Source organism: Limanda limanda, chromosome 18 (genome assembly GCF_963576545.1).
Source record: "Limanda limanda chromosome 18, fLimLim1.1, whole genome shotgun sequence".
Taxonomy (NCBI): domain Eukaryota; kingdom Metazoa; phylum Chordata; class Actinopteri; order Pleuronectiformes; family Pleuronectidae; genus Limanda; species Limanda limanda.
Window position 1 is genome coordinate 1,818,870 of NC_083653.1, and position 17,989 is coordinate 1,836,858.

The 17,989-nt window shown below is 44.6% G+C and overlaps 1 protein-coding gene across 1 annotated transcript in view; it reads left to right on the forward strand.

Moving 5' to 3' along the window:
* The first annotated feature begins 595 nt into the window (after nucleotides 1-595).
* Nucleotides 596-17,989, forward strand: part of myt1la (myelin transcription factor 1-like, a) — a 39,030-nt gene continuing 21,636 nt past the window's right edge. The window contains 10 exon segments of the mRNA XM_061091973.1: nucleotides 596-650; nucleotides 896-929; nucleotides 1,477-1,547; nucleotides 3,416-3,575; nucleotides 4,110-4,172; nucleotides 12,529-12,670; nucleotides 12,743-13,049; nucleotides 15,047-15,061; nucleotides 15,357-15,951; nucleotides 16,933-17,363. Of these exon segments, the coding sequence (XP_060947956.1) occupies nucleotides 596-650; nucleotides 896-929; nucleotides 1,477-1,547; nucleotides 3,416-3,575; nucleotides 4,110-4,172; nucleotides 12,529-12,670; nucleotides 12,743-13,049; nucleotides 15,047-15,061; nucleotides 15,357-15,951; nucleotides 16,933-17,363 (1,873 nt within the window).

Below are 17,989 nucleotides of genomic sequence, written 5' to 3' on the forward strand. Positions count from 1 at the left end.
AGTAACACAAAAAAACCTGTAAATGCTTTTTGTCGGGAGCCGCTCGAGTGTTTAAATGTCGTGAGAAAGACGTTTGATTCCAGCTGCTTTTGTTTGTGCAGATCATGACTTTGGAAGACGACGTCTGAGACTGTGTTCGGTTCAAAGACTCTTCGGCTTCGAGACCAGAACCAGATCGAGCTGGTTCCACACCGAGCTCCGACCAGGTACACCCTCACTACTGGTGACCTCTGTTCACACGGATCCCAGTCACTCACCTTCACTGGTTTCACATTAGCTACGTCTTTAAAACAGGTTCAGTGCAGCTCGACCTGGTAAAAGGTAGTTGGCTACGTCCTAGCTAAATGCTGTTAGCGTTCATGACCTGTTTAAAGTGGCAATTTCCGTTGTTAGTCATAATATGTTCAAAATGGTTGCTAGGTGCGAGCTAATCGGTTACTAAGTACTTGTTACATATTCAAAGCAGTTGCTAAGCAACAGCTAGCTTGTTGCCATGTATTCATTACATTGTTGCTAAGTGGTGTAAAGTTGACACAATTTTATGCTTCGAACAAAAAACGTTCTATTCAGCCACAGGTGGATTTGTGTTTTCCAGATGGAGGCGAATGCTGCAGACAAACGCCATCGAACACGATCCAAAGGAGTTCGAGGTACGAGTGTTTTCTTACTTCCTGTTCAAGTAAACTAGCTTAACTCGTGCTAACTGTGTGTTTAGTGTCTGTTTATAATAACTAATCAAACAACTACTATAAACTGACATCCGGTCTATTTGTCCGTGTGTGTGTGTGTAGTCCGAACCCTTTGCTAAGTTGAAGTAGGTTATGAATTAATTGTGAACGTAGAACACGTGTTGGTTCTTATCGGACGTTAATCTTGTCCTTGTGTCTTCCTGCAGCTGCTGTCGAGGCCGTGACTCCCGAGTTATTCAGGTGAGTGAACCTCCGCTGACCCTCGCTCATCATGACACTCATCTACTGCTGCTGCACTGTGGATAGACAATGATGCTGAGTCACTTTTCCGTAACACGTCTCGTTAAGGAGTAAAGAGGCTTCGTATAATTCAGAATAGAAGACTCTGCACAGAAAGACGTTTAGAGACAAACAATCGTTCACACCTACAGACGAGTTCAAATCCTCCTCAGCTGCATGTGATGGACTCTGGGAGAACAACAGACACTGACAGGTCCTGGTCCTCCGTCGGTTTGAACCCAGAAGCTTCTCGCTGCTAACCACTGACCCACCGTGCCGCAGCCAGTAAACAAACAGACACGTGACACCACTGCCTCAGAACAACTTCTATGCAGATGATGTAATTATGTTTGCCTCCGTGGTCCGCGAACTTTGAAACCACGGAAACGGTGAATTCCCCTTCGTGCGTTAGAGATCAACTGGTGGATCAGAAGTTAAAACCATGACATTGTGCGATACAGCAGTGGGTTGTGTTAATGTGTGACCCTGTTGTGTTGTACATGAGCAGATTGGATCAAGTTTCTCATTTCATTGTGACGGTAACAGGACTGGAGACAGTGTGGATTATCACTGCTACCTGTGTGTGTGTGTGTGTGTGTGTGTGTGTGTGTGTGTGTGTGTGTGTGTGTGTGTGTGTGTGTCTGTGTGCGAACGGCAACGTTTCTGCTTCACTTAATCTCATTTAGTAAAACTGACAAATATTGGTGTGTGCAGCAGATTACGTGTGAACCCAGTTTGATCCAGGTCAGCACTTTACTGTAAACAACATGTCTGCACCGAGTGAGCCTCGAGCGGGGGGGCAGCAGAATGTCCCTGGATTTAAATGTGATGCCAGGGGACGAGGACGAGGACAGGGAATCTTTGAAGTCACCGTTAATGACGGACACGACTCTGAGTGTAAACACCGTGAGACTCTCATTAAGTCACGAGAAATCTCTGAATATCTTCATCATTTTGATTTATTTCATCACAGTCACAGAGTAATCCGACTAATCTTCAGGGATTAACATGTACAAATTAATTTGTGATTGTGGTGTGATGTGGCAGATTTGGGTTAGAGAAACCATGTGGCTGTGATATTAAAAGTCTTCCACGACTTCATTTGAATTGCTAAATAAACACATCACATCCGCGGCAGCTGCTGCATCACAGATCTGAGTTTTAACTTGAACTGCAGGATGATGGGAGATGAATCTTCCTGCCAGCCAGGACGACTAATGAGCACAGCTGATGAGTCTCGTGCAATTTACTCCACGATGAGTCCTAAAGTTTTTGTTGACACTTTGACCTTTTCGTCTCGCTGGATCGGGACTCTTCCTGATCCCAGTCCCATGTGTCCTGCTGAAGGAGCAGCAGCAGCAGCTCGACAGACCCACGTTAACGTGACGTCTCGTTCAAACTCGACAGAATAAAGGGAGCTGGCGTCTAGAAGAGGCTGATTATAAAACAGAGTGCTCTTAAATAACAGAACATGCGTTGGTTGATATTCTGTGTTTCTGTAACCGTCAGCAAATCCAAATGAAAAGATCAAACCCAGCAGCTTTACGCGTCTCTAAATACTTTTGGATTTCTCTGGCCCGTCTGTGGCTCTCAGCTCCGAACCAGCGGGAACATAAATCATATAAAATCATATAATGGCTCAGAAATGTTGTTTTAATGTTTTTTAACGTTGGTTAGGGAACTTTTTCAACTTGAATTTTCCTCCTTTAGGCCGATAACCAGCATTTAGAATATAAACTTTAAATCTGCTGAACTAAAAAATAAAACACAAGACGCAAATTCAATATTCAGATTCTTTGCAAACAAGTGAAAGTTTTTATATTTAGTTCAGAGGGTGAGGGCTCGACACAGCAGAGTGATGCATTGTGGGAATTGGATCATGATTGGACAGTGTGTGTGACATTGTACCGTGGGAGTTGAGACGCACACACACACACACACACACACACACACACACACACACATGAGCTGGAATCAATAAGGCAACACAGATTGATGAGCTTCCTCACCTTGAACAAAACCTCTCCTGCTCTTCCTCCTCTTTTTCTCCTCTCGTCCTCCACCTCCATTTCTCTCCCGCTCCTCTTCCTCCTGTCCTTCCTCTTCTCTTCTTCAGCCTCTTTTCGACTTCTTCCTCTTCCATCTCATTTCCTCACGCTGCTTTTATATCTTCTCCTCCTCCTCCTCTTCCTCCTCCAACTCTTTTTGTAATTTACCTTCTCATCTTCCTCCCCCTGCTTCTCACTTTTGCACAATTTTCCTCACCATTACCCGTCTTTTCTTGATTCTCTTCCTCCTTTACATTCCTCCACTTTCTCATTTTCTTCCTCTCCTTCCTCCTCCTTCCTCCTCCTCCTCTTTGCTCTCCTCCCCCTCCTCCTCCTCTCTGCACTCGTGATGGTAAACCTTCACCTCCGTCTTCGGGCGGTTCCATTTTTATCCTGCAGTGAGAGCGAGTATAAATCAGGTGCTGTTGGGTGGAGGGTGGGTGGAGCTCTGCGGCGGGGGGTCAGAGGTCGTGGGCGTGGAGTCCCTCAAGCCAAGCGGCGTGCGTTGGCTGGCGGTCTGCGTGTCTCCAGGTCAGAGCGGCCTGGACGCTGCAGGAGCGTGACTCAGAGCTCTGGAGAGTTCTGCAGCCACGATACGGAGAGAAACATCCAGAGAGGAAGAAGCAGCTGAATGAGAAGCTTCTCATCGAACCCCGAACCCAGCCGAGCAGGGTTAGGTCAATCCTGTTTTCATCATATTCATATTTATAATGAGGATTATTAGACCAGCTCCTGGGCCAGAGCCTCGACATGAAGTCTTCGGAGTCGGTCAAAAGACACAAAACAACAAAAAGAGACAAACAAAGTGATTTAAAAAACGCAGACAGAATAACAACAAACACATATAATGACCACAAAGAGGAAAAATGAACATAAATCGACAGAAGAACCAGAAAAAAAACACAAAACAAAGACAGACACAACTTGAAAGAGACACAAAGCAAACCAGAGACAGGAAATGACCACGAAGAGACTGAAACGCCACCGTGGCCTTCAGGCGTGTCAGTGTGGGGGGGTGTTCCTGTGTCTGAGGGACGTGGTCGGTCCTTTATCAGACGTCCCATGTTCTGACTCTGTGCTCTTCCCTTCTCAGCTGTCCCACCCCGGGCTGTGATGGCAGCGGACACGTCAGCGGGAAGTACGCCCGACACCGCAGGTATGAACCGCTCCAACACTGGTTCAAACTTCTCATGTTTTCAGGAGGTTGGCGCCACAATTCAGTTTATTCAAAACAATTCTAAGAGTCAGAAGAAAATAAGTTTGTCTTTTGTTCCAAGAAGTGATTTAGTACGACGCAGAAAAAGTGAAGCAGAAGCCTGAGGAGGTTCTAGGTTAAATCTGAAGTATTGTGTTTAAAAAGGATGCATGTACAAATTCTGAGGTATTAACAAAACCTGAGTTAATAGCTGAAGCAAATTTCTTTGCTATTTTAAATTTCAGATTTTAGACATTCAGATCTTTGCATTTATTTCAACAACTTTTATTTTGAAAAACAAATATAAGAGCCTCTAAAGGAGTGCGTTGGAACGATTCCCCAAAAATGTTTTTATTGGGGAAACTTAAAAATCCTTCAATCCCTTGATTTCTCTTCCTCACTGATTTTCTTACAGACTCTGACGCGTTATGTTTAATTTAAAATCTATATAGGTGTAAAATGTATATATTAACAACTTAAAATGTATTATATTTGATCATTTTTACGTCTTAAACAGCATTAGAGAAATACATTTCCCAAAAATACATCAGTATGAATGAAATGAAAATTAAAACATGGGAGAACATAGAATATAAATGTGATGTAAAACCTATATTTCATAAAGTGGTTCAGTCCGGTGCAGGTTACACACAACAGCTCAGAAACCGAAGTGAAGCGATAATAAACAAACTGGCGTCTCCGTTTCAAACTCGTCCATCGGCAGCTCGTTGCCTCGGGTCAGTGGCGCCGGCGCTCTGTCACAGGGCCGCAGAGAGAGAAACCAATCAGGCCGAGCACGGGGGGGGTGAAGTCCCCGGGTCCCGCTGACCGATGGATGGGTCCGGCCTCAGATCTCTGTCGCTGCAGGAGACGCTGAAACTGTGAATTACCAACAAACGATGAGTCACAGTTTTTATTCTCTGCAGGAAAAGTGAGATTATTGATGACTAAGCACTTTGAGAGTCTTGTTTATTCGTAGAACCAAACGTATGATCTCTGCGTTTGCTGTCGATGTAAACACGTCGGTCCGGTTCCTTCCTGACACGAGTGGAACAAAGTAAACCAACACAACATTGCCTTTTTCTGCACAAATCCTGGTTTAAACTCATTAAATATTTATAAAACAGGTGAAATATATATCAAAACAAGTGTAGCATGGCAGCGTTGAAGCAGAAGTGGACCACTGAGGTTTTGACTCAGAGAAATACAACAGTTGAAGGCTGAACATGAGGCTGTGGAGGAGGAAATAAAGTATTTTTTCATTATTAAGGTAGAAAAAAAACAAAAACCATTTAAACATCCATTATGAAATCAAAGCGCTTGTTGAGATGTTTTGAGGTTATTTAGAAATCTCTCCCTGGTATTGTTCGCACCGTGGAGGATTGTGTGTGTGTGGGCGGCTGCGTGAGGAGGTTGCTCGGCTCAGGACAGCGGTGGTTCGATGCCCGAGGTAACGGAGAGATAATGAGAAGGGGCAGGATGGCGAATCGCTGGCAGAGCAGACCGATGCTGCTGCGAAGAGCACAGAGCTTCCCCGGGACACGTCAGCGTCGGGCGCGAGCAGAGCCAGACTCCGGAATGAGAGCTCAGCATCCACCAGATACCAAAATAAATCACACTTTCTTATTAATAATCTGATGGAACTGTACGAGTTTGATTTTAAAACCGTCTCACACCCTTTTTCCACTTGTGATTACTTCACTGCTCTGATATCAGGATTATCACAAAGGGCTCAAAGGAATATTTCATATTTGTTAGTTAGTTAGCAGAATTATGCAAAGTCTGATCTCTGTGGATTTTGTTGTGTTTTGTGTTGATAAAATAAGATAAATTAAAATAACACAAGACTTTATTCATCCGAAAGAAAATTCTTGTGCCAGTTTTCTCCAGATTACAGTGACACAATATATATAGAATACAAAGAATACAACTAGGGTATGAATCTAAAAATAAAAGTGAAGATACAAATACAAGTATAAAGTCTATAATTAGTGAAAATATGAATACATATAAATTAAGTGTTTGCATAGTCAATGCAGGAATCATTGCCAAATAGAAAATAACAGTAGAAATGAAAAATGAAGTTGAGAACATATTATCTTTTACCTGCTCTGACAGAAGAGAGAGAGAGAGAGAGAGAGAGAGAGAGAGAGAGAGAGAGAGAGAGAGAGAGAGAGAGAGAGACAGAGAGAGAGATACGTTGGATGATTTACTTAATCAGTGAATCATCAGCTGATCACACGCCACTCAAACGTCTGATTTTACAAAGACGCAGCTTGTGCTAATTTGTTTCCTGTCTGATTTCTTTGTGTTATTTGTTTCTCCGTCTTTCCGCTGAATGCTAATAAGACGTTTCTGGTTGGGAAGTCCCTCCTGACTCCACTTGAGTCAACCATATCCGAACAAAAAAAACCTTTGGTGAGAATTAAATTTTACATTTCATAAGCGTCTTCCCCAGAGTGGGATGAAAAGACGGATGTCGGTTTCATCCTCGTTGCTTCATGAACACAGAGGTCCACAATGTGTTTAGCCCCAGTTTGCCTTCATGGTAATGTGAGAACTGTCAGTCGGGCTTTGTTCACACAGACGGAAAAACTCTCCTTCAAAAAACCCTTCACTGCCGTCGGTATTCAAATGACTTTTGTGATTATTTGTTTGGCTTCAAATGTCGACACCAGACTCGTAGGCGTAGAAGCAAGAAGCTAACGAGACACGCTAATGCTAACGGAAGCTAACCTGCTAAATAGACAGCTGACAAATAGCAACGCTCAAAGTTTCCACATCTGAATTGAGTTCAGAATTGATTCTTTGGAAAAAAATTGCAAAATAGATGTTTAACCTCGAGATGTTTCAGTTCACATGCCCCCCCGCCCATCCCACTCTTCTGCCGTGCTGTCAATAAAGATAAACTTGAAATAAATAAATAAGAATAGCAATGCACATTCCTAAGACTGTCTTACTTCATTTAAGAGTAACACAATAAAGTCAGTTTATATGATACAAAAATTTGTCAGTCTAGATTTTGTTAATATTACTACTTTATTTTGTCTTATTTCATGATATGATAGTACAACTTTATTCTTGTAATATTATAACTTTATTCTCATCATATGACTATTTTCCCCGTAATATTAAGATGTAATATGACTTTATTTTGACCTTATTCTGTAAATCCCAGTTTCTGCCCCTTTAGATTGTCCTCGTGACTCGTCTCTGATTCCTCGTGCACACGCATGAAGTCTGAATTCAGATTCTGCTTTTTCTTTTTTCCTCTGATTTGTTGACAATAAGAAAAGTATCGTAACTTTATCTTCGTATCTTGATTTATTCCTTCGAGCCAATCACAGCATTCCTTCACATCGCGGCTCGGTGCTGCCGTCAACGCCAGTGACTGAGTTTGGAGAAGGGGGGGGGGGGGGTTCAGGGGGGGAGGGGGGGAGGATTAAAGCCTCTGTCTCCCCCTGTGGCCCCCCACCCCCCGCCCTCCTTTCTTTCTTCCTCCCCTACCTTTCTTTGTCTTTCTCTCTTTCACTTTACATCTCCCTCTCTCTCTCTCTCTCTCTGTCTCTCTCTCTCTCTGGAGGATGTCACCATGGCGACAGCACCGAGTGGATGCTGCAGTATGAGGACCAGGAGGGATGCAGCCTGTCTCCCATGGCAACCGCTAGTATAGGATGTGAACATTGGTTCGGTTTCGCCCACACCCCCCCTCCCCCCTCCCCTCTCCTTCCTTGTATGCCACCATCCAGTGTCGCATATATATATATAAATATAAATATATATATACCTGTAAACACCTTGGTTAGTAAAAAAAGCATTGCCATGGCGATGGATGCTGGCACATGCCGTTGCCGGGGGCGATGATCCCACCTAACCTCACATATCTAGATGTAATTATCACGATTCTATTTCCGTCGCCTTGTTCACATTCCTCATTGTCACAAAGAACTTACGTAAAAAAAAAAGTGTTAATATTAAAACTTCTGACTTTGTAAACAACCTGAAGAATCAAACACCTACGCCCGTTAACACAGACGTGGATATTTGTTTAGATATGAAGAAACTTCTTTGATTATGGATTTAACACCGGAGGATTTTTAAACAGACAAGAGTTCAGCTGTAAATGAGTTTTTCCTCGTTGATTAATAACGTCCACATCGAGCTGCTGAGGCTAACAGTGGGCTAACTGAACAGATTTATATAAAAGTGACTTGATAGCTCAGTAATATTAATGCTACAAACATCCCATAATGCACCTCTGCAGAAGCAGGTGTCATATGGTCTTTTTAAAAAAATCAAACCTAAATGTCTCCTTTATATTGATAGATTATCGATCGACTGTAATTATTAATCTTAATGCATCAAATCAAACTGCAGCAGATCAGTTAGAGAGAGAATGTGATGATAGAACACCCCCCCCCCACCCCCCACCCCTCTCTCTCTTTCCCTGCACATAATTACCATGCGTAGTCTCTCGCCCTTGTCTGCCGCGTTCCCTCGTTTCTGATCTGCTTTAATTACTACCGGAATTTTAATTGGCGGGAGACAGCAAGGTGGCTGAGGTCACTCTCTCTCTCTCACACACACACACACGCCCACACACACACACACACACACACACACACACACACACACACACACACACACACACACACACACACACACACACACACACACATTCAATACACACACACATACAGTACATGCACAGACACACTCACACGCCCACACACACACACACACACACACACACACACACACACACACATTCAATACACACACATACAGTACATGCACAGACACACACACACACACACACACACACACACACACACACACACACACACACAGGCAAGCTGGCAGTCTGACAGCCTATTGGGTAAAACTGGGGGGATCATTTGAGGTAAAATGCGTATGTGTGTGTGTGTGTGTGTGTCTCTGTGTGTGCGTCTGTGTGTGTTTGTGTTATCGGGAAGGAATATTGCTGCAGTGCTGTGTGGTGAATGAATTTGGATTTAATCGCAGTTTCTCTTCAAACAAAGCTTTGTTAGCATTTCTGACATTTCAGGTTTCTGCAAACATCAAACATATTAATGTAATAACACTTTAATTAGATTATAGGGAATTGAATATATATCTTTTTATGGAGAAACACTGAAACACAGAAGACGATGATGAAAGGAGGTGAAGACGATGCATCAATCTGAAGCAGAAATGATCTCATTGAGTTTACTTTGCTATTTTTTTATATAAAAATATGATAGTAATATAAAATAATTTTAGGGAGAAAGTACTGGATGTACGACTTATTATTCAGTCTGTCAGGTGGAGCTGAATTTGTGGAAAATGTGGTGAAAGATTTTTTTGTTTTATTTGATGTGAAATAGGGAACGAGTGACACTCTGTCCTCTGGAGTTCCACAGGAGTTAATCAGAGGTCCTTATTTATTATCATTCTACGTGGGTCATATTTAATTGGAGCTTTTTGTAAAAACACAGATGATGGTCAACGATATCAGGCTGTGTGATTCCTGCAGTGATGGCAAATAATCTGTTACTTTAACACGTGCATCAGATTGAAGGTTCTGCCCCTGAAGCTAAATGCTTTCAAACTCACACACTGTGACAAAATGCTAATTAATATCATTGTTTCAAAGAGATAACAATGTTTAAAGGGATTTATATATTTTCTGGCATTTGTTTGTTGATTGATAAAAGAAAAAGTTGAGTTTGAATGGTTCTCATGCTTTAATCTGCAGGTTTGGTTTTATTCTGAAAAGCAGCGTCACCTCCTCCAATTCATCCTCAAGCACCAAACAAGCGCTTTCATATGGAAATGGACTAATTGATTTCGTAAAATCCACATTAAAGCCGTGTATAATTGTGCTTGCTGTTTTGGAGCAATTAAAGCAGAATTTTGCCAACAGTTAATGACTATTATGGGATTTGCGTAATTGAGGCCCCGGTTGAATAAGCTTTGGGGTTTTTATTGTGTGTCAGCGGCTGATTCTCCTCCTCAGTGAGAGCGAGTGTAGAAATCCTCTTTGGGTTTTAACATGTGCACCACAAGCACTTTGACCTCTGAGCCGCGGACGTGACCTTTGTGATGATGATGTCGACGCCTGACTGTCGACTCTCAAACTATTATTATTATTATTATTCTACTCTAACTATTCTCTGCTCATCTCGTGGAACTAGAAACCGACTCTGAAGCAGAATCACGTGAAATGTGTTTGTTTGAACCTTCGTACGTTTTCATGCTGATAGAAACAACCGATGAACTGTCGTGGATGCTCACTTTATATTTAAAACTGTTTTGGGATTTATTAGATATTTATGTTGAGATATTAACAATAATCCTCTTTGTTTAAATTGTGAGCACAGGACAATGACCTTGAAGACTTAGCAGAATTGTCTTACTGCCTGAAATGTGATGTTTCAATTTTCTCCTCTATTTCAATAAGACCCAGAAGTCCTCTTATGAAACCATATTTAACCCAGATTTTTATTCATATCTGCACAAAATGGCACTTTAAAAAAAATCCAGATCTAGGAATTATTCTCTAAGAAATCATCACAATTTGTAAAAAGTCTCACAATGTTAAAGAACATTTAAATATGTATAAATCCATGATCCGCCCCCTGATCCAGATCCACACTAGAATCTAAAGAGTTCTTCTCTGACCCGCCCCCTTCCATCAAGTTTCGTGGAAATACTTTCTGGATTTTTTCGTGTTCTCTTGTTGACAAACAAATCCAGATGAATCGTCCTGAGCCGAGGTGACGACTGCGTGACGGCTTCATATTGTGCGATCGTTGGCTGATTGCTTCCTTGTCTCCCTGGAAACACCCAGGTTGTGTTTCTCCTGCCGGCTCCGGAGCTCACAGCTCACAGCTTCACTCTTCACATGATTAGAACCTCAGACAGCTGTTGGTTTCCCACAGCTTCCAGTCTCCTGTGGGTTTGATGTCTCTAGTCTGGATTCCTCCCAGTATCAACGGGTCTGAGCGGCTCCTTCCTCTAACACTGACAAGTCAAATGACTCAAATCAGGGGCAGCACTTCCAGCTCCATGGAGACGATGGAGGAGATGAGCTCAGCAGTACATGTAAATAATTGAATGCAACATTTTTTTTCAGTTTTGTGGAAAAAAAATTACTTGTAAAACGACTTTAATGCTCGAAGTGCACGAGACGTCCCACTGCGACTCTTTAATATTCATACTGGGACTCGTGTTTTTCTCTTTGGGACAATTTCAAATGTGACTTTGGTAGAATTGCTGTTAAGTTGTTTGATGTAAAACAGTAAAATACATTGATTTATAGATATACTAAGTTTTATAGTTAATCTCCCACTCCAGTAAAAAATCCTCCTGATGACCTTAATTGTCTGAACCCCGACTCATTGACTGGGATCTATGTTTATGCTGATGTGGCCCCGCCCCTGCTCCCAGTCTCCTTCCCCCTCACAGCGCCACCTGCAGTCGAGGAGGCGTTTCCAGCTGCTGAGCTCCACCCACAAGTTGATAGGATTGGTTTCTTAGGTTTGTGACATCACAAGCCCTGACTTTTGGAATCAGTTTTTTTAATACTGTCATTTCCTTACTGAGGTGTTAAGGTGGAAATTCGCAAAATATGTATTTCATATATCTACTAAAAAGACCTTTAGACTTAGTCTTTGCTTCGAGGGAACAAGACGTTCCGCTGTGTCTCCTTTAATATTCACATTGGGACGTGTTTCTCTCTCTGGGACAATTTCACATGTGACATTGGTAGAATTGCTCTGAAGTTGTTTGAGGAAATTTCAGAAAAGTTCTTGGATAAACAACCAAATTAGTGTAAAACTGTAACACACATCATATAAAGTATAAAGACAAATTCCATGTCACAGTGAAATGATCATAATTAGACAGTCTGAGTTGTGTTGATAGCAGAACAATATTTGTGATCTCCTCCATCGAACAGATGTGGAGCTCAACTTTTATCAGTCCAGCTGTGACCTTTTGTCTATAAACCAATAATTCTGAAAGGCCAAAAATCAAATATAACCAAGCTCGCAGCCAAGTGGAGCTCTCGCCTGAATGTCGGTGCTTTCCTGGCGCTGTTGTATTAAACGTTAGCCAGCGCTGGCCCGCATGTGTCTGCCAGAGTTGGCTCAGTTCTCCAGACTTGTTTGACCTCAGAATCAGCTGCAGTTAGCAGTGGGAGGCGAAGCTTTGGGCCAGAGAAGTTAAAGATAAAATCACGCAAATGATCAAATAGTGGAGATGAGAACAAAGATGGCCGCTGATCATGTATGCGCCCTCTGTCTCGCCTCAGTGTCTACGGCTGCCCGCTGGCCAAGAAGAGGAAGGCTCTGGAAAAACAGCCGCTGGAGCCGGCTGCCAAGAGGAGGCCCTTCCTCACCTCCTGCCCCGGAGAGGAGGAGGAGGAGGATGAGGAGGAGGAGGAGGAGGCCAGCGTCTACACCGGCTACGAGAACCAAGCCATAGAGGCAGGGGAGGTGGGGAAGGAGCAAGGGGAGGTAGCGGAGGATGAGGAGGAGGAAGAGGATGGGGAGAGAGAGGGAGATGAGGAGGAGGTGGAGGATGAGTTCTCAGAGGACAACGAGGAGCAGGGCGATGATGAGGAGGAGGAGGAAGATGAGGAGCTAGAGGTGGAGAGAGCGGTTAAGACAGTGGGGGGAGAGCGGGCAGAGGAGGAGGAGGAAGAGGAGGAGGAGGAAGGGATGGACGACGAGGAGGAGGAAGTGGATGATGGCGATGATGAGGAGGACGAGGAAGATGAGGAAGAGGAGGAGGAAGAGGAGCATAATCATCAGCAGGGTGAGTCATACAAAAGTTTCTACTCATGCGTCATTGATGTAATAAAATGTGTTTGTTTTTGTGTGTAATTCAAATGTTTTAGTTGAGTCCATATTTATCATCTGTACTGCTGCCAGCCACCAGGGGGCGATCCAGATGTTTTGGCTTCACTTCAGTCAGTTCGTCCATCTCTATACGAAGTCTTTGGTTTATATTCATATTTAGGAAGCAGCAAATTGAGACGGAAGTTTTTAGAGCCAGTGGTGAACTGACTCGTTTCAATTAACGTGTAAAAAACTGGAAGAATTTTACGATCGATATTTCGACATGATGTCAGTTTTAATATTCGTGATGACATCACTCACTCACATTTTTTCTACTGTAGTTTTGGTTATTTTGGACATTTTTGGAGTTCGTTAGCTGCTGTTCGGATCTGAGACGGAGAGGAAGAAGAAGGAGGATCTGGGACCTTTAGGGGGCGCTGTTTCCCTCTGCTCCTCGTTCCTGGTGTTCAGACTATGAACACCAGGGGGCTCTCATACTAAAGGCCGGCGCATGATTCTGCGTTTTCAGGGGCCCGGAAGCGAAAGTACTTACGTTTCACTTCTTACGTGCTTACATGCGTCGCCCAATTTTTCTAACTAGCGTCACGTAGCCAGCAAGGCTGTGATTGGTCTGCTAACTACATCATTTCCGGAGTCGCATTTCCGGTTCATGCCCGATAATACCGGCAGAAACCACGGAAGATTTAGAAGAACGAATATGGATCAAATAGAAGAGCGTTCGGCAGAAGAGATCCGAAACTATGACCACTAGTAAAACCCTTCACTGACCGGAGGATTTGTCCGCCAGAAGGAGCCGCCGTGGCGATGTAAATAAACGACAAAAAACATTACTCCGCCTAGTGTTCTGGCGGGGAATTGCATGGCAACACGCGCCACGCTTGGAAAACCATGAATGACAACGAGTCCTGCGTCACATCTGCGTGAAAAGCCGCAGACGCCGTTGCAGACGCCTGCGCCGGTCTTCAGTCCTGGACTTCACTACTGCAGATGTTTTACAGAACACAGACGGCGTCCAGCAGCAGCTCTTCTTTCTGCAACGGCTCAATTACGGCACTTTTACAGTTTCAGACAGAAAACTACAACCAGTCCCAGAACAGGTCCGGAAACCAGCCGGTTCCCATCAGACTCTGAACCGGTGTGAAACCAGTTCCACCAGAGGAGGTTCAGAGGAACTGCATTTCATGTCTGTTGGAAATAGGAAATAAACAATAATCTTCAGAGTCTGATTCCGTGTTGACTCGTCTGTGGCTCGAAAGTCTCGATTCCAAGAGTCCTGATAACGAAGTCACATGACCGATGCCGTCGTGTCTCAGTGTCGTGGATTTGATTTCCAGATGTCAAACATCTGCATCGTATTAGAATCAGTCTGAGAAGGAGACCTGCAGCTCGTGTGTTACCACAGAGACGTGATCAGCTGAGGGCCGGCTCATGTTGGGTTCTGGTTCTGGGTCGAGCTGGTTTTCCGCCCCCCCCCCCTCTGCGGCGGTGGAGCCGTGATGCTGAGCAGAGTCGCTGGTCGACCAGATGCTCGGCGCTCTCCCTCCCACCACGTTTCCCCCCCCAACACCCCCCCCCCCCCCCCCCTGTGTCCTCAATCGCTTCTGACAGCGCTTCACGAATAATCGGGAGAGGAGCTCTGCTGAGTTATTAACTCTCACCCCCCCCCCCCTCCCTCCTCCCCTCCTCCCTCCCTGTCTCGGCGGACGTGTCACATGCGCTCTGCCTCGGCTTCTCCTCCTGAGGATATTTATGGCTCCTGAATCGGAGCACCTCACACGCCTCCCTCTTCCATTTCTCTGCTCTCATTCGCCGTCGCTGTCCCCAAAATCCACAGCTCGGCTCGGCTCTGGGTTGTGTGTTTACTGTGGGTTGTGTGTTTTCTGTGGGTTGTGTGTTCTCTGTGGGTTGTGTGTTCTCTGTGGGTAAACAGTGGATGATAATTGGGAGCGATGCAGATCATGTATTCAGGAATAAGAGAGGAAAGTGGGTCCATCAGCTCAGTTGATTAGAGGATGTAAAAAGCTTTGTTTCCTTTTCATCTGCAGGATTTTTTCTTCTTTTAATAAATGAGAACGTGACTTCATCCACAGAACGAATCCACACATCCTCTGTGTTTTGGATCAATAACCTGCTGCTTGTGTTGTTTAGGAAACTGAGCTAATGGTTAAAAACCGGCTTTGATGTGAGATGGGTTTCTGGCTTTAAAAGGTTTTGTCTTGTTCTCTTCTGCCGGTAGAGAACCACTATAAACCCGGTGGACAATCCAAGCTCCTCCCAGGCCAGAAGGACGACAACAACAACAGCTGCCCCCCCCCCGGCGCCGGGCACGGCACCGGAGAAGATTACGAGAACTACGACGAGTTGGTGGCGAAGTCGCTGCTCAACCTGGGCAAGATCGCCGAGGACGCCGCCTACCAGGCCATGACCGAGTCCGAGATGAACAGCAACTCCTCCAACAGCGCCGGGGAGGAGGACGAGGACGAGGACGAGGACGGCAGCGAGCGCGGCGGCGGCGGCGGCAGGAAGGGCGAGCTGAGCGTGGACCTGGACAGCGACGTGGTCCGGGAGACCGTGGACTCCCTGAAGCTCCTGGCGCAGGGTCACGGCGCCCTGCTGCCCGAGGACGGCTACCCAGAGGGCATCATGGTGGACAGCTGCGGCCACGCTAACGGGCGCTCCGGCCACGGGGTCAGAGGTCACGCGGACGAGAGCGAGGAGGAGGTGTGTCTCAGCAGCCTGGAGTGTCTGAGGAACCAGTGCTTCGATCTGGCTCGGAAGCTGAGTGAGGCGGAGCCGGCCGACCGCCCGGCGATCCACGCGCTGCACCAGCAGCTGCAGCAGCAGAGCGACTCGCACATGCATCATCAGAACAGGTGAGGGCGTCCGAGGGTCCCTGGTGGTCCGCACGCTGGGGTTCAGAGGTTTAGTGACATTTTAACACTTAAAGCAATAAAGTTTCAGTAAAATAATTGATAAATATATCGATGTGTCGGACGATAAATCTGATGTTCAAACACGACTCGTTATAGCTCCAAACTTTATTTTTCTTCAGAATCAGAATCAGAATCAGAATCAGAATCAGAATCAGAATCAGAAAGGATTTATTGCAAAGTAGGTTTACACCTTCCTGGAATTTTCTTTGGTAAATAGGTGCATATATTTAACATAAAGCATAATAACACAATTAGTACTTCACATAAGTAAGAAATAACTGTATATAAAACAAAACAAAAATATATACAAGATATAAAAAGTTAAATAAAAAGTCAATTTAATCAAAGACAGAAGCAGGAGATCCAATCGACACACTCTAACCAATCCAGCTTTATATACATATGTATATATATATATAGATAGATAAAACAATTTAGAAATGCAAAAATACATAAATAAATATAGAACTGCACAAATAGATAAATAAATGTAGTAGTGTATACATAAATACATTGATAAATGTTTAAATACATAAATGCAAAAATAAAGAAAATAAATGTAGAAATATACATACAATGAGACATTTTTAGCATTTTTCTTTGCAAACTAATTTGTTAAAATGTATTCATGAATATATTTATATAATTTTTTAAGTTGGAGCAACTTTAAATATCGTAGTACACCAAAATAAAGAATACTAGTTTGCAATACCAGAAAATATGTGAAGACTAAAATGATTAATAAATAAATAAATAGGTAAATATATTATTTAAAATTCGCATGCAAAATGCAAAACAGGAGAGAAATGTGGACGTGCAATATACTGCTATGTGTGTTAATGTAACACAGAGAACTTGAGAACAGATTTGGATCTTTGGTGACTGACACCTGCACAGTCAACTGTTTTACCCCGCTGTCAGGTACGAGAGCTGCCAGCAGGGGGCGCTGGACGAGCCGCGGTCCCTGGAGCGCAGCTACTCGGACATGGTGAACCTGATGAAGCTGGAGGAGCAGCTGAGCCCGGCGTCCCGCGGCTACCCCACCAGCTGCAGCCAGGAGGGCGACGAGGACACCACGTCCGTGGCCTCCGACCGCTCCGACGAGACCTTCGACATGGCCAAGGGCAACCTGTCGCTGCTGGAGAAGGCCATCGCCATGGAGTCGGAGAGGGCAAAGGTCATGAGGGACCGGATGGCCTCGGAGCACGCGCTGCCCCGGCGTGATCACCACCACCACCACCACCACCATCACCACGGCCACGGAGAGCACAGCTCCAGGCTGAGCAGCGGTGGAGAGGAGCGCAAGTCCAGGATGCATCACGACGGCCTGAAGAGGGCGTACTACCCTAAAGGTAAGAAGCTCCGCCCACACACTGACCTCGACTCAGCTGCTATCGATCCGTGTTCAGCAAACTTGTTACACTATGTGTTGATTCTCCAGGTTTGTGGTCACTGCTGCAAGAAATAGTCGAATTTCCAGCCGTCTCATTAAATGTCAGTCACCTCTCGATGATGGTTTGACCTCTGACCTGTAGAATAACGTGTCATGAAATACATTTGCTCTTAAAACAATACTTACACTTCAGGAGGAGTTTATTCTGCGGTGTCTGAATTCAGGGAAAGAGAAGCTGTCGTCTGGGAAGTTGTTTTATTGTGTTTTGATCCCAGGACTATTTTTACCCGACGCCCGGACGTCCAGTGGCAGGTTTAGTTCTGTCAGTCCGTCATCGAACCTCAGAACCTCAGAAGCTCAGCAGCACTCAGCTGGTTCCACAGTCACAGGCACACCAGCTGGTTTCAGACATGAAGCTCGGTCCAGAGATCGTCCGGCTCAGAGGAAAGATCAGTGCTGTTGTTTACAGCTCAGCACCAAAAGCTCTGGAATCTCCTCGTCTTCGTCTTCTACGTGTCCGGCTCCTCTTCTTCATCCTGAGATATTTGTAATCTTCGAGTTTCACGACCGTCACGTGTTAGAAAC